The sequence below is a fragment of the Oratosquilla oratoria genome, chromosome 16 (assembly GCF_046742065.1).
Source record: "Oratosquilla oratoria isolate Oo_2021 chromosome 16, ASM4674206v1, whole genome shotgun sequence".
Taxonomy (NCBI): Eukaryota; Metazoa; Arthropoda; class Malacostraca; order Stomatopoda; family Squillidae; genus Oratosquilla; species Oratosquilla oratoria.
The window spans coordinates 12,408,136-12,425,591 of NC_134792.1; the positions used below are offsets into that span (position 1 = coordinate 12,408,136).

At 38.0% G+C, this 17,456-nt stretch overlaps 1 protein-coding gene across 4 annotated transcripts in view; it reads left to right on the forward strand.

The window, feature by feature from the left end:
- The window catches only part of LOC143033829 (regulation of nuclear pre-mRNA domain-containing protein 1B), a 211,219-nt gene that overhangs the window by 39,221 nt on the left and 154,542 nt on the right, over positions 1 to 17,456 (forward strand). For 2 of the 4 annotated variants that reach the window (XM_076199357.1, XM_076199356.1), the window contains exon 3: positions 8,341 to 8,415. The exons of 1 other annotated variant lie outside the window; for it this stretch is intronic. In XM_076199357.1, the coding sequence (XP_076055472.1) occupies positions 8,341 to 8,415 (75 nt within the window). Of the gene's footprint in view, positions 1 to 4,928; positions 4,965 to 8,340; positions 8,416 to 17,456 lie in introns of all 4 variants that reach the window. One more of the 4 variants, XM_076199358.1, reaches the window with a different exon arrangement.

Sequence of the window (17,456 nt, forward strand, 5' to 3'; positions counted from 1 at the left end):
GAGAATGTAAAAACACAGGGGCGACTGCAATAAATATAATCAAGACGCCGATATGGCAGCGTCGCGAATTCACTTGCTCCTCATGACGCCTACGTAGGCGGCACCGTATGGAAGGGGTTAAGCGACAAATAAACAACTTTCATGTTGGGATGAAGATCACCCAAGTGAGGTGGATGTCCAGGTGCATTATCCGACAGAAGTAAAACTTTAAAAGCAATTCCTTTTTCTAACAAATACTCACGCACTTGAGTTATGAAGGAATTCACAAACCAGTCTTCAAAAAGTGGCTGAGTCATCCATGCCTTACAATTTGATCGAAAGTAAACAGGCAAAGTGTTTGTCTACATGTTTGAATGCACATGGGTCTTCTGAATGGTAAATTAAGAACAACTTCAGTTTGAATCCTGCGATATTCCCCCCAAGCAGAAGAGTAAGTCTATCCTTGTAAGCTTTAAATCCTGGCATTGTTTTAGCTTCTTTATGGATATATGTGCATTCTGGCATTTGCTTCCAGTACAATCCTGTTTTGTCTACATTAAATATTTACTGTGGAATATAGCCTTCATCTGTAATAATTTTATCAAGCATTTCCACAAACTTTTTAGCTCCTTCTTCATCTGCTCTCACTGCTTCTCCAGTCACATGAACACTATGAACTTGAAATCTTTTCTTAAATCTTTTAAACCATCCAGTACTTGCAACAAAATCTTGCACATATTCATCCCCGGCACATTCCTTCAAAGTCTCAAACAGACTTTTCGCCTTCGTCTGCACAGTAAACAGCCTTAATGGTGTCCTTTTCTGAATTTGGTCTTCCATCCAAACACTTAACAATTTCTCCATTTCATGGATGGGCTCCATATGTTTCTTGGTTATCACAGTTGAACGCATGAATGAATTCTTTCTTTGTCTTTCAAGATCATCGACACGGTTGAATGTGATAACTGCATATCACGTGTGATTGCATTCACTTTTTTTCCTCCTTCAAACTGTTTAATCACATTCAATTTTTGGTCCAGATCAATGGCTTTTCTTTCCTTCTTGGCAGACTTGGGAGTGGACAAAGGTAATTTCCTCTTGGGAGCCATCTTGGGGGTATTTTGTAATAAAACTTTTCAGTGGATACAGAGGATGTGCACTGTGATGAACAAAGTGTGAATGAGACACTGAGTGAGCAGCATCACTATTGTGCATTGAGAGATGGAGAGGCGGGCGGGAGGGTAGCATGTGAAAATACAAACTGATAAGCACATACTACAGTAAAAGCCCTTGTATCCGGCATCAATGGGATCCAAAGGTATGCCGGATATTAAAAATTTCCAGATATTTGAAGGGATAATAAAGTTTATAATCACTTTATTCACTAACCATGTCATTTGTACACCAACAAAACATAACAGCAGTAACTTTATTCACTAGACATGTCAGTTTTACACTAATAAACCATAAAAGCACCAAATCATAAAAATTCAACTATATGTATTTTGTAATGTTACAGTATACTTCTCGTACTTCCTATGAGCACGGCGATCAAACGCGGCGGTTAACAAACTGCCTAGTCATTATCACTCGTCTCACTGGTCGGTTGTACACTTTTCATAGCCTTATACATCTGTCCACCTTTCATAAACTCTCTTATGTCTATCTACTTACAGCTCTTGCCTCTTTGCAACAAAAACTCATTTTGAATGCAGTGAACAGCCATGACATCACATGTTGTCATGTAACTGCATTGTTCAGCAAACTTAACAAAAACTGCTAAACCTTTTGCTACATCTGTACATGAAACTTTGGGCTCTGGGTCATCTTCCTCTTCACTATCTGCCTCGTGTGGGAGTTAGAATCGATTTGTATTGATTTTATATATATTTAGATTTTCATATGTTTTAATGTTTGGAAAAAATATGCCAGATACTTGAAGTTGCTGATTAATAGAATGCCAGATACAAGGGCTTTTACTGTATATATGTATATATATATATATATATATATATATATATATATATATATTTATATATATATATAATATATATATATATTATGCAGATGGGTGGTAACAGTCTTATGTTGGATAGGTCGTAAGTCGACAATTATATGGTGAGGCATATGAGTATGGATAAAGTTAGAAATGAAGTGAGGCAGAGAATTGGGATGAAAAGAATGCTGACAGATTGGGTTGCTTTGGAGTACTAGGTTGGTTTATGCGTATTGAAAGAACAAGTGAAGAAAGACTACCAATAAAGGTTTGGAAGGCAGAGATGGATGAGGTGAAAGGGACTTTGGATGTAAGTGAAATGTGTTGAACAGGGAAAGGAGAGGGCAAGAAGTAGGTGGGAGTGGAGCATGATTTGGAATAGATGAGAAATTGATGCAGCCTGAAATTGCTCTATAGATTCTCGAGAGGATGAGGGGTAGGGTCACCATGTAATGAAGTATGTTAATATATTAGTGTAATCAGAGTAGTTGTCACCATTTTGTTATTCTCTTTTCTAATAAAAGAAGCACCCAACTGTTTCATTGAATGGCCAGCCCTTTCCATTAAACAAAAACCCAACAATACTGAGCCTCACATATGATGCATGGCTACACATCCTCCATGAGAAACCTTATGGAGAAAGGAAATGAGAAACTGAAATTACTCTTAAGAATAAGATGCACTGGATTTGGATAACAGAAAAAAAAGATGTCTCATAAAACACATCCTCAGAGCTTAGCATCCACAGCTTGGTTCCCTAATTAGAGGAAAACAAAGTAAAGCCTACTGACAGTATAAAACAAAGCTGTTTAGAGTAATAACAGACTGCATGTGCTGCTCTGTGTGGAGGATTTTGCTTTCTATATGTAAATGTTTATTTGAGGTGATTTGAGTGCATCCTCGAACTGAAATGCCACACTACCCACCTCCACCTGGAGGTGTGTGTCCCAGGCTTCCAGAACAGGCAGCTCGAAAACAAGCCCAATGATCTTTTTATACTCAATAATCAAAATCCTTCCCATAGAACAATGCATGAAAATGATTGGCACAGAGTTCTGTAAAAGAGCCTTGCAATCCACAGAAACCTATTCGACTCATGGGGCAGAAGGAGGGGAGCAGTTGCTGGTCATGAACTCTCCTTGTGTGAAAATGTGAAGGAAGTGCATTCGAAATTGGTTGAGAGATATCTTGTGCTTGGTGTGGAGACTGAGTGTCAGCCCCTCAGGGCTGCACCTCCAGATGGAAATGAGAGTATTGATCAGTTTTGAGAACAGAAAGCAAGGGAAATGATTCTTTTGGATGTCTGTCTTGCAGAACCACCATTTGCAGGTACCAGCTGTTGGTCCCTAGAAGTGTCAGTTAGGTACAGTTTTACATTGCCAAACTGGTGAACAGGTGATCACAAAGTTAGTGAGGCCAGTTATCATATATGAGTAGGAGGGTAAGGAATCTGAAACAGTTTTGGCTAAAGATATCCAATAAAGGAGGACTATGTAGACTATTTTAAAGCCTCTTGTAGATCTCTGGGAAGAAACATTGGACTACACTTGTTATGTGACATGGGTATGTTTGTCTGTCACTAGTCAGTTGGAAGAGGTGATAAAATTTTTATGCATGAAAAACTGATGGAACAGTAGTGGAATTTGATAGAGAGGGTGATTTTAATACTGGTTTGGCAACTGAATGCCAGCTTATATCTTTGGGTGGATGCAAGAATAGTGTTAAACTTTGGAGACACACAGGTGGAGATGATCATCTCAGACCTTTGTCTTTCAGAGCCCATAGGTGATCCAAGGGAGAGGGCAGGGATCTGCTTATCTATGCATACATACATGGACATCTGTAAATGTGTTTCTTCCTTTAATTTCTCTATATATCTTAAGACATGTTTAATATAAGAAATTGTTACCTTGGAAGATTCCTGGGTCTGTTTTGGTATTTTGTGTGTGTGTGTATTTACCTAGTTGTATGTTATGGGAAGGGGAGCTACACTTGTGGTGTCCTGTCTTTGTATCTTGCCATATCTAATTTGCTCTTTTAAATTCGTGTATTGTTTTTGCACACACTATTGTTTCATCTAGTATGTTCCATACATCCACCTCTGTGTGGGGAAAGCTGTTCTTTTTCAGGTCTCTTCTATAATTGTCCTTTTTGAGCTTCCTTCCATGTCCTCGTGTTTGTCATATCCCAATTTAATAAATTTTCTCTATCAAGGACTTCTACTCTCATAATTCTGTAGATGGTCAACAAGTCACCTCTTTCACTTTTGTTCCAGAGTCGGTAATTCTAGTTTTGAAAATCTCTATTCATATGACAGTTTAGATAGTGTTGGGGCCATCTTTGTAGTTGCTCTCTGGATTCTCTCAATTTTTCTCATGTTCTTTTTTTTAGTACTGGGTGACCATAGCATTGCTGTGTACTCCAATTTTGGCCTTATTAGTATGACTAGTATTTTCTTTACCATTTCTTCATCCAAGTAAGTAAAAGCCACTTATATTGACCTTAGTAAGTTATAGGTTTTGCCAACAATTTTGTTTATCTGTTTATCAGGGGACATATTCTTTGTGATGGTTACTCCCAGGTCTTTTTCAGATCCCACTTTCTTTATTTCCTTTTCACCAATTTTATATTGTCCTGATATATATATATATATATATTTCCAAATTACATTATGCTACATTTCTTAATGTTGAAACCCACTTCCCACTTCTGACTCCATTCCCAAACTCTGTTCAAGATCTCTCTGCAGTGAATCACATTCTGTTTCAGTACTCACTTTCTTTAACAGTTTTGCATCAAATGCAAAGAATCTCATGTAACACTCCACACCCTCATCCGTGTCATTCACATAAATAGCAAACATTATTGGTGCTAATACTGATCCTTGTGGAACTTCACTAATCACATCTTCCCAGGTGTGTGTGTGTGTATAACCAGATCCTTTTTGTTGCAGTGACCTCACTCACATCCCTGTCCCCTACCATTCAAGGTCTGTTGGTTTATGTTTTTGTGTCACTTTTCTTTGTTCCAATTGTCTACAAAATGTTAGTCTAAACTGCCTGTATTAATATTTATATTTTGCATTGTGTATGTAGATTGAAGTAGCTCCCATCCACACTTGTAAAATCACTATTATACACATAACTGGTGTAGCCAGGATTTTCCTGAGGAGATGCCTATACCTGGAAAAATGTTGGGGGAATTTTGTAGGTATGCAGTTGTATTTACCTAGTTGTATTATACAGGAAAGGGAGCAATGCTTGTTGTAACCAATCTTTGTATCTCACAACAACTAGTTTGTTCTTAAATTCTTGTATGGTGTTTGAACACATTATTGTTTTGTCACCTGCTTTGTGTAAGTAGGGGACATATTTAGAAATAAATGAGTGAAGCCATATGGATAAGAATATGTGATTGAAATTGAAGAGAAATGTTATGTTAGTCGGGTAGTTTAACCCCTTTCACTCCGGGCCAAAATCTCGCGGACAGCATTAGCTGCCAGACGTGCGATGTTGTGTCATAACACTTGCATCATAAAAAATAAAGTTACTGCTGTATTGCTTGTTCTCTTTCACCCGTGAATTTTGATAACCATAGAAAATATGATGAAGCCAGTTTACAGAGTATGGGGGTCATGCAGGTACAACTACAATATATATAATCAAGACGCCGACATCGGCATCCTCGCGTACCCACTTGCTCCTCATGACGCCTATGTAGGCGTCATCGTATCGAAGGGGTTAACCACCTATTATTTACAGATAAGTGGTCAAGCCTAATCTGGTATTCTCAATATATTTAATCAGTAGACACATATTGGTGTATCAATGAGGAATGATATTACAATCATAAAAAATTTCCTGGTTGTCTAAAGCATAAGAAAACTCAAGTTTGTTAGTAATTTCAAATGTTGATATTGTTGTATAATACATATACCAATGGCTTTTTCCTCCTTACATGGGAGGTAGCTAAAGTCAAAGGTATAAATCCACTCCCACCCATTTCATCCCCACATACTCCACTCCCATCCACTATCTCTCCCTCCTTTTTTTGGCTCCTCCTGAATGACAGGTCATCCCTGCATCTTGCCCACTGCCCAGGGTCAGAAGCAATGCAGTAAGACACAGCACATCCAGAGCAAGGCCACTTCATTTAATTGGCAACCCCTCTCTGTTCCCTCATACAAAAAAAGAGAAGACTGGGAGAAATCTATTTGGGTTGCATCAAAATATCATTAATACATACTACCCTACTCCCCATCCCCCACCCACTCCCATGCATCACAACATTGTCCATACACAACCATTCTCCACTCAACCCTATCTTCTGTCTTCTCCCCTTCTTCCTCAACAGACATCCCCCTCTTTCCCAATGTTCCTTTTAACCCGTCCCATCCATCTCATCCTTGGTCACCCCCACATGTTCACTCCCTCTACCTCTGCCTTCCACACCTCTTTTACTGATCTTTGTTCACTCGTTCTTTCCATGTGTCCACACCATCCTACTCTTTCATCAATCCTATCTCCCAACTCCCTTTCCACCCCCGCTCTCCTCCTCACTTCCTCATTTCTCACTCTATCCAGCCTAGCAACCCCTACCATACTTCTCAGGCATTTCATCTCAAATACATGTAAACTCTTCCTCTCTTATGTTCCATGTTTCTGCCCCATACAATGCTGTCAGCACAATCATCCCTTCATAGTATCCATTCCCAATTGTCTATTTCTCATTACACTTTTTAATCCCCCAAGGCATTTACTTGCTTCTCTCAATCTACATTCTACCTCCACTTCCACCCCTCCCTTTCCCACCACATTCACCCCCCAAATGTTTAAAGCTATCCACTTCCCCCAGTCTTTTTCCCTTAATACTCACTTCCAGTTTGCTACCATTCGCTCCCTCATACATCTCATCACCTTACTTTTACCCACATTTATCTTAACTTCCTTCTTTCACACACCTTCCCAAACTCTATCACTAACTTCCTTAATCCCTCCTCTGAACCTGCTTTAAGCGCAGTGTCATCAACAAACAACTGGCTTATCTCCCATTTTTCTCCATTTTCTTTAATCATCTCGAATCTCCATCCCATTAGCCTTGCATTTACCTCTCAAACCACCCCATCCATGTATAAATTGAACACCCATAGTGACATGACACATCTCTGGCAAAGTTCCATCTTTACCTCAAACCACTTGCTCTCTCCTTTTCTAATTCTAATACAGACTCTACTACTTACATAAAAACTCTTGACTGCTCATAACAGCTTTCCACCTATCCCATATATCTGCTGTTGCAAGATGATTGAAAGCAAGAGTCAACCCTTTAGATGTCCAGCATGCACACACACACACGCACTCACATTGAGTAACCATGAACTATCTTCAACCAACTCTCAAGAGATTCTCCATTGTCTCGAATTTTCCTCCCAAGGGACATTCCCATTGTCTCCAGACCTGAACAGTGACCAGATGCGGCAGCATTTCTGGAAAACGCCCAACACTTGTGACAACAATAGAATTATCTCCTGTCATCATTGCCAGCCAACTTGATAAATCTTATGATCAGTGTATGGCATCACGTGTAAATAAATAATGTACAAATTGTAAATATGGTAACATCCTACTTCTACCTGTATAAATTTAGAATCTGGCAACCCCCCAATTCTTCCTTGGAAGTTACTTTTATTTGTAAACCAAAGAAGACTGGAACATTACAGCAAAGACACCTCTTTGAATTTAACTCACCAAGCCAGTACCAATGTAGATAACTAACTACAAATTACATTTTGGTGGCAGTGTTGGGATACAAATTCACTCTCAACATTACTCCGAAGCAACAACTTTATGACAGCAGATATGGATTAGTGGATTCCATGTGCTGAGAAAATACATTGGAGATCTACACTCCAGTCGAATGTTACCACTTCCAACTCATTGCTACAAGGCAACCCCTCTTAGCTGCATTGTCCAGCATCACTATGAGGCACAGAGCCTCTCTGCATCATCCAGCATCACTACGAGGCAACCTGTCTTAGCTGCATTGTCCAGCATCACTACGAAGCACAGACCCTCTTCACTGCATCATCCAGCACCATAAGGAAATCCCCCTCTGAGGCATTGTCCAGCATCCATGATGTCCACTGCCTCCATGCCACCACTGAGTTGGATGACTTCCTGCTCCATCGCATCAAGTTTCACACATCACTGCACCAACAGCCAACGCCCCTTGCCCAGCATCAAACTTTACAAAATCTCCATTTTTTTTTTTCTATTTATCACTTATTTCTGAAATTATCTGTGTACATTTTAATTATTTTTTAACTCGCCAGCCAATACACTACTAATTGCTCTCTCTGTTTCCAGCCGTACATCTTACCACTGATTTGTCCCACTGCATTATCAGTTTAGACTTAAGAGCCAACCCCTACATCATTGTGAGTAAGTAGATATTTTTCCATTCTCATTATCACCTAGGAGCCACACAGTCCCTGCCCTTTTTTAATTATCAGTTAGTCCATGAACATGTCCAAATCCCTCTCTGACTTGACATACTGACCCTGTACATGAAGCGGTTCTATGCTCAATTCCAATACCCCAAACATGTCCCCTCCTTCTAACATTTTTTCAGAAAATTCACCTGTTGCTCAAAACAACATGACAACACAAAATCTTATTACTGTAGTCAAGGATGAGACAACATTACCTCTCTTTAATGGCAAGAACATCCAGAATAGATAAGAATAATGCACTTGCTGGTGATGTCATTCAGTCTGATTTATTTGAGGAAACCAGAAACTATTAGGAATTTATAGAACATTCTAAAAAGTCTTTTGCTGTATTTGAGCCACTTGGATCCCTTTCCTCCCTATATTCTTTGGCTATAACTTACAATCATGGTCCACACCACACCAAAGAGGAAGCTGTCAAAATTGCTTCAGTATTTAAAAGTGAACTCGGCCTAAAAAACTCAGATTGGGTCTCAGACAACAAAATTTCATTAGAACATGTAGTCTCGCTCTTGGCATACTTTTGACTACTCTCCCAATTCCACCTAGACACACTCCAGAAAGCACAATTCCATTCACACCAGGCAAAATTATTAAAGAGAATAAACTCCAAAATAGACTGTGACTCATTGCAGAGGGATCTGAACAAAGTCTCAGAGTGGAGCAAGAGATGGGAGGTAGAATTCAACATCAAGAAGTGCAGTATAATTGATGGAAAAGAAGTAAAGAAAGTAAAAACCTATTTTAAGTTTCCAAACAGAACATTTATTTATTATTTTGTAATAAAGTAAAAAAAAAAATAATAATAATAAAAAAATAAAAAAATAAAGTACCTGTACTTTAAATTTACATTGCTTAAAGCTATTTTGCAGTGCTGTACTTTATGAATGCATTGTCAATAACATATGGTAAAACAAAGCAAAAAACAAATAAATAAAAACTATTTTAAGCTTACAATCATTTTGTAATAAGTGAAAAATAAAATTAACTATTTTTAATTTACCAATGCAGTACAGACGCTCCTCAACTTACATTTTAGTTATGTTCCGAACGGCCGAACATAACGTGAAAATGAACGTAAGTTGTTACTGTACATTCCAGTAATGTATGACCGTTCATACTGTACTATACATCCATAAATTCTATTACCATACGTTATAAAACACCCCTAAATAATTAATTATAAACATAACATTGTAAAATAATAACATTAATTTCAAATTAATTAAATTCAAGCAACATAAAGTGAGATGGTGGAGGAGAAGGAGGAGGGAGAGGACGCAGCATCATGCATAAGTATCGTTTGAACGTCTCGTACTACGGAGAGCGCGCTAAACTCAAAAATTCACTTAAAAAAAGATTTTACAAAAATTTTTTTAGTCAGTTCAAATGTAAAATCGAAAAAACGTAAAATGAATGAACATAAGTAGAGGAGTGTCTGTACATACAATATGTTGATGTTTACATTGTAGATGTAGATGCCTGAGGATTGTCGATGTCATCATCAGCTGATTCTCGTTGTTTGATGCGTTTAAAAAACTGGTCAAGAGTGCCTTGACCGTCTTCTTCTTCTTTTCTTCAAGGATTAAATTATAAGGAGCAAAAGCTTTGTGACAAGCCCCCATTATCTTGGAAAAGCATTGAGCATTTGGATCCATATCCTCAAACATAGCAAGACCTTTTTCGATGTGTGCAAATGCTTCCTGCATTTTTTAATGGTGAAGTGGTGTGGCTCAGGTTCAACATGCTCTTCTTCTTCTTTCTTTTGTTGCTCGTGAAGTTCCATCAAATCCTTGTTCATCAGTAACTACTTGTCTTTTTCAAATAAATCCATGAAATCCTCCTCCAAATTCATAGCTCTGCTCATTGTAACCAAAGCTTCGTTGACAACAACAGTATCAAAGCCCTTAACCCCTTCCATACGGTGCCGCACACGTAGGCGTCATGGGGAGCGAGTGTATTCGCGAGGCTGCCATATCGGCGTCTTGATTATATTTATTGTAGTCGCCCCTCCATAATGACATTCTTTCTAATTCTTTTGTAATCGCATTTTCTATGGTTATCAAAATTCACGGGTGAAGAGAGAACGATCGATATAAGCGGTGACTATATTTTATGATGCGAGTATTATTACGACACGTCGTACGGCTGGCATTGGCTGCTGCCACCGAGATCTAAGTCCATGACGCCTACGTGTGCGGCACCGTATGGAAGGGGTTAAATTCATGCACAAATTGTGGGGATAGCTTTTTCTATACACCATTCATAGCAGTGCTCTGAAGTTCATTCCATGCTGCTGCTACATTCTGTAAAGCTTTATATATGTCATATCCCTTCCAAAAATCGTAGTGTGATAGACTTATCCATATCAATTGCAGCTATTACTTGCCGTAGGGTATGCTTCATATAATAACGCTTGAAGATAGCAATTATCCCCTGATCCATTGGCTGGAGAAGAGACGTACTGTTTGGGGGGAGGTATGTGACGGTAATGTTGGGGTGAAAAACTACGATGTTTTGTAGGTGGCCAGGAGCATTATCTAAGATAAGTAAAACATTAAAAGGAATCCCCTTCTCCTCACAATACTTCTCTGCTGCTTGGACAAAATGATTGAAAAACCAATCTTCAAAAATAACAACAGTAACCCAAGTTTTGAATTAGTCATCCATATAACAGGGAGAGATGCTTTGGGTATGTTCTTCAGGGCATGGGGGTTGTGTGCATGATAAACAAACTGAGGCTTTAATTTAAAATCTCCTGCACAATTACCTCCAAACATTATGGTCACATGTTCTTTTGAGACCTTGTAACCTGGAATTGTTTTCTCTTTCTTGGAAACAAATGAACGATCTGTCAATTTCTTCCAGTATAATCCTGTTTTGTCCACGTTGAAAATTTGCTCAGGAAGAAACCCATTTTCTTTGATGATCTTCTTCAATGTAGCAGGAAATTCTGCTGCTGCTTGTTCATCAGCTGATGCACTTTCACCTTGTCTATTAAGGAAGTGATAATTTCTCCTGTTTTTATATCCCATAAACCATCCAGGACTTGCTTTGAAATCTACATCTTTCTCATCTGGATATTTTTCCTTTAGGTCCTCAAACAAAGACAACGCTTTTTCCTGAATGACAAAGATTAGCATTCTGACGATTCCAGTGTTCTTCATCAATGGGACTTCAGATGTGACATGTATTAAAATCTTGTCTTTATTATGCACAATCGTAGATACAGTTGTTCGACTTACTCCAAAATATTGTGAAATTGATACAACTTTTCACCATTACCATGATGTTTTATCATCACCGTTTTATCCTCCAGCGAAATAGCATGACGCTTAGCACTTTCACTAGGACATTTCTTAGGAGGCATGGTGGCAAATATTACAATTACAAGTGAATGTTAATGAGAAAATCTACAAAACTTCAGTAAACAGATCAGAGTCCAAAACAATTGTGAGAATCAAGACACCGCCTAATGGTAGATACAATACAGATTGACTACTGTTGTCCCGATAAATATAAAAATCAGCTGATTTCATGTTCTAGTGAACTAGGCCATACTACTTTATGGTCTGTATTTTAGCAGTTACTGAATCTTAATATCATTTACATGCTTTTATTCATATTGTAACATGAATTTATGTGCTTGAAATGTTTTTTGGTGTTTATGTGATTCCATTATTATTGGCTTTATAGCATGGAATTTAACCTCTTCCATACGGTGCTGCCTACGTAGGCGGCATGAGGAGCAAGTGGATACGCGAGGCTGCCATATCAGCGTCTTGATTATATTTATTGTAGTTGTCCCTGCGAAACTGACATACTCTCTAAACTGGCTTCATCACATTTTCTATGGTTATCAAAATTCACGGGTGAAAGAGAGAACGATCGATATAAGCGGTGACTATTTTTTATGATGCGAGTATTATGACGCAACATCGTACGTCTGGCAGCTAATACTGCCCGCGGGATTTTGGCCTGGAGTGAAGTGGTTAATAAACCATACCCTTAGTTCAACTTCACCGCTTGCAGGATTCGAACCACCATCCCCTCGACCTTCGCCACAAGTAATGACGCCTTAAGATGAAAAGATGAAAATTAATGATACTACCAATAGTGATAACTTTAAAAAAAAAAAAAAAAAAGAGGTAAATAACAACATACAAGAAATGACTGAAAGAATTGAAGAAAACTTAGGTGAGGAAAGTATCCAAAAGATTAAGAAATGGAAGGAAAACATAGAAAATGAAGAAATTGCCTTCAAGAAATAGTCCAACTAGAAATGCAGGAAAATGCAAAAGATACAATCAGTCAAGTTATTAAAGAAAAGGCAAATTGGGTCAGAGATGCAGTGGATAGAAAAAATGTATTGTGGTATATGGACTAAGAGAAAAACATGGTCTGGTGAGATACATGAGAGAAAAAAAAAGAAAAAGAAACTGCAATAGCAGTCCTAAAATTAAGGATTGGAATCAGGAAGTAGAGAAAGACATAGACGATGTGCATAGAATAGGACATTATTCTAAGGAAAGAAATCGACCCCTAAAGATAAAACTAAGATCACAAATGGTAGTAGAAGACATACTTGAAAAAGTAGGTAAGTTGGCAAGGAGCAAACATTACAATAAAGTATGGATAAAAAGAGAAATGAGTATTGAGGAATTAGAAAAAGAGAAGACACTAAGAGATGAAGCTAAGAGAAAAAACGCGAAGAGAACGGAGACCGAAAGCAAGGAATTCTATTGGAGGGTAATCGACATGAGACTGAGAAAATGGTACATCAGAATGGGCAAAGCAATAACAGAAAAAAAGATGGAGAAAGAAAAAAATTAAAAGTGGCCTATACCAACATTAACGGATTAATTTCAGGATTGAATGAACTTAATGATTACCTGCTAGAAGAAAAACCAGACATAATGGGAATTGTGGAGACTAAATTAAGGGGTTCAATACCACCCATCAGTGTTGGCCAAGGGCTATATAATTACTGGATTAAAAACAAAGATAAGAAACAGGAAGGAGGAATCATGTTCTTGGCCAAGAAAAACTTGAATGTGACAAAATTATGGAGGGCAAAAGTAATGTAGAACTGATCATGATAAATGTCGAAGACAAGGAAATGAAAAGTAGAAAGTTTGTGGTGATTTATGTGCCCCCAAAAATGAGCGCTTGGAAAGAGAATGAGCATATGAAAATGCTAGAAGATACAAGGCATTCATTACATGAGATAATAATGGGCGGAGGTAACCTGGTAATTATGGGGGACTTTAATGGCAGAGAAATTGTTGGGAGGAAATGACAGTGAAAGGCCAAGAAGACTTGTGGGGTAATGTATTACTGGGACATGACCATGGAATGTACAATGACACAGTGGTCGGTGAAAACACCAGATACAGAAGTAATGAGGAGCCGTCAAGACTGGATTTAATATTTACAACGGAACCTGATATTGTGGATAAAATTGAATACAAGACACCACTTGGAAAGAGTGACCATGTACTTATTGAGACTGAACTAAAGGAAGAAATATACAAGGAGAGAAATGAAAAGCATAGGAAAGGAAGATTGATGTATAACAAAATGGACTTTGGAAAATTAAAGTAGTTCTTTCAGAATGCAAACTGGGAAAAATTCTACATGGAAGAGATAAAAGTGGAAGAGAAGTGGGATATTTGATGAATAATTATAATGTTATAATGAAGGAGTGAATACGCACGAACCAAGACAGAAGCAAGAGATAATGTACATTAAATGCTGGTTCTACAGAATATGCAGTGAGGCAAAAAATAGAAGAGACAGGGCTTGGAAAAGATGGAGAAAAGATAGAAAACCTGGAAAATGGCAAATGTATATGTAAAAGTGCAAGAGAGGAAAAAAGGAACTGAAAAAGACATTATAGAAAAATGCAAGGAGCAAACCAAACTATTCTATAGATATGTGAATGGTAAACTTAAAAATAAACAGGAAATGGTGAAACTACGCCAAGGAAATATAGAATACACAGAAGATCTAGAAATGGCCGAAGTCGTGAATAATCACTTCAAGTAGGTTTTCACTAGAGAAAAGGCACAATATTGGGATAAGGAAATGAAGTGCAATCTCCTCCCATGAGCGAAATGATAACACAAAAGGAAATAATGGAACATTTATCAAACTTTGATGTTAGGAAATCACATGGCCTGGACGGAATTGCAAATTGGATTCTAAAAGAATGCAAAGAAGAATGAATGGACAAATATATAACATAATAAGTTGCTCACTTAAAGGAGGAAAAATACCAAAAGACTGGAAAAATGCTAACATTGTACCAATATATAAAGGAGGAAACAAGGAAGAACCAACTAACTATAGAACTGGTCTCACTAACAAGCATTATAGCCAAAATTTGTGGGAAAATTATCAAGAATAGATGGGTAAAACACCTGGAAGAAAATAATGTAATAAACCCAAGACAATTTGGGTTCAGACAGGGAAGATCATGTACCACAAACTTAATATGTTTTTACTTGAAAATAATAGATATAGTGCAAGAAAGGGATGGATGGGCTGATTGTGCTTTCTTGGACTTACAAAAAGCTTATGAAAAGGTACCACATAAAAAAAAAATATTTAAAAAACTGGAACATATAGGAGGGATACAAGGCAACCTGCTAAAATGGATGGAGGATTTCCTGAATAGTAGAAAGATGAGAGGAGTACTTAGAGAAAAATATTCAGGTTGGAAGGAGGTGATTAGTGGAATTCCGCAAGGATCTGTATTGGCTCCAATAATGTTTGCTCTTTATGTGAATGATATGGATGATGTGGAATGTTACATGAGCTTCTTTGCAGATGATGCTAAATTGTTAAGGAAAGTAAAAACCGAAACAGATTGCAAATCACTGCAGGAAGACCTGAATAAGGTATAGAACTGGAGTCAGAAATGGGAAGTGGACTTCAATATTAAGAAGTGTAGCATAATGGAGTTTGGAAAAAGTAAAAATAGAATATCAGGACAATATAAAATTGGAACTAAGGAGATAAAGAAAGTGGGATCTGAAAAAGATCTGGGAGTAATTATCTCAAACGACTTGTCCTTTGATAAACAAATAAACAAAATTGTTGGAGAATCCTGTAACTTGCTGAGATCAATAAAAGTGGCACTTACATATGTGGATGAAGAAATTATTAAATAAATATTAGTCATACTGATAAGGCCTAGACTAGAATATGCGGCAATACTGTGGTCACCCAGTACCTAAAAGAATATAAAGAAAATCGAAAGAATCCAGAGAGCATCCACACAAATGGCTCCTGCACTTTCAAACTTGTCATATGAGGAAAGACTGGCTAAATTGGAGTCACCGACTTTGGAGCAAAGAAGAGAGGAGACCTACTGACCATCTATAGAATCATGAAGGGCACAGAAATACTTGATAGAGAGGACTTGTTAAATTGGGACAAGAGAAACACAAGAGGACACAGAAAGAAACTCAAAAAACATAGTTATAGAAGAAATCTGAAGAACAATTTTTCACATAGAGTGGTGAACACTTGGAACAAACTGGATGAAAAAATAGTGTGTGCAAAAACCATTCATGAATTTAAGAGCAAACTAAACACTGCAAGATACAAAGGTGGGACACCACAAGCGTAGCTCCCCTTTCCATAAAATACTAATAGGTAGGTAAATACATAACATGAGATCAAGACATACATCTCACACTTGATATCACTCATGCCAGTGCTCTCCTTTAAGAACACAAATGGTTTGTACATACTGCCACAAACCAGAACACCTCATAAACACATGTTACCACAGATACCCATCACAACCAAACCAATGCTATGATCATCACAGTATATGTTTTGACATGAGTGATCATTGTTGTATGCAGTTAGCATGGAGGCAACACAGACCAGAATCCCTAGATCGCTCTCCTGCTAGGCACTCGCGTAACACATCTACTAGACATTCACATAATACACGTCCTGCAAGTCATTCATGTAACACATTTCCTATGTGACTACAGAATACAAAGACTCAGTGCACACCAAGTATATCCTTCACTCATCAAAGTCATGGACAACAAATTCCCCACTTCTCAAGTTTGTACCATAATTTCCGACATGCCCACAGCACAGGAACCCATTGATGCATCACATTGTAACCCTGTAGACTTCCTAGATGCACAAGCAGACTTGTTTGCACTTTGCAACAAGTTCAGATATACCATTATCACTCCAGGTGAACCCCTTGGAGTCACTAATCTTATTCATCATCATATACCCCTTTGTGAGAACTCCGACTCATGTTACATTCCTGCATACAGAATGCCACACTGTAAATGGATGATTGTAGATAACTTTATCCAAGACATTATTGAACCATCAATCAGGAAATGAAACTTTCCCCTCTTGGTCTTTAAACACCATGGTTCCTTCCACCCAGTAATAGACTTCATAGAATTAAATAAACTTACCATACCAGACCGACACCCCGTCCCTGTATTACAATATATCTTCCACTCCGTCGGTGAAGACAGTGTAGTGTTCATGACCACCTTATGTCAGCATATTTTTGGATCCCCCTTGCTCCAGAGTTTAGGCCTCTGACAGCCTTTAGCACATCCACAGGTCATTATCATTTCAAGTGACTAGCCATGGGTCTCGTATCAGCTCCTTTAGTGCTCACATGACTTAGGCACACTACTTGCAGGTCTCATAGGTCATTTATTGTTTATGTACCTCACTGACATGATCATGGCTTCTCACAACTAGAAGAAGCAGGTCTCAAACTGAAGTTTAAGAAATGCTCCTTCTTTCAGAAAGAAATATGCATCTTAGGGCATGTCCTTAATTCACAAGGAATTTTAATCTTGCAGGACAAGGTCAAGGCATTGATTTTCCATGTCCTACTTCTGTTGAACACATACATTCATTCCTTGGTCTATCAAGATTTTACAGATGTTACATTCAAGGTTATGCTAGTAT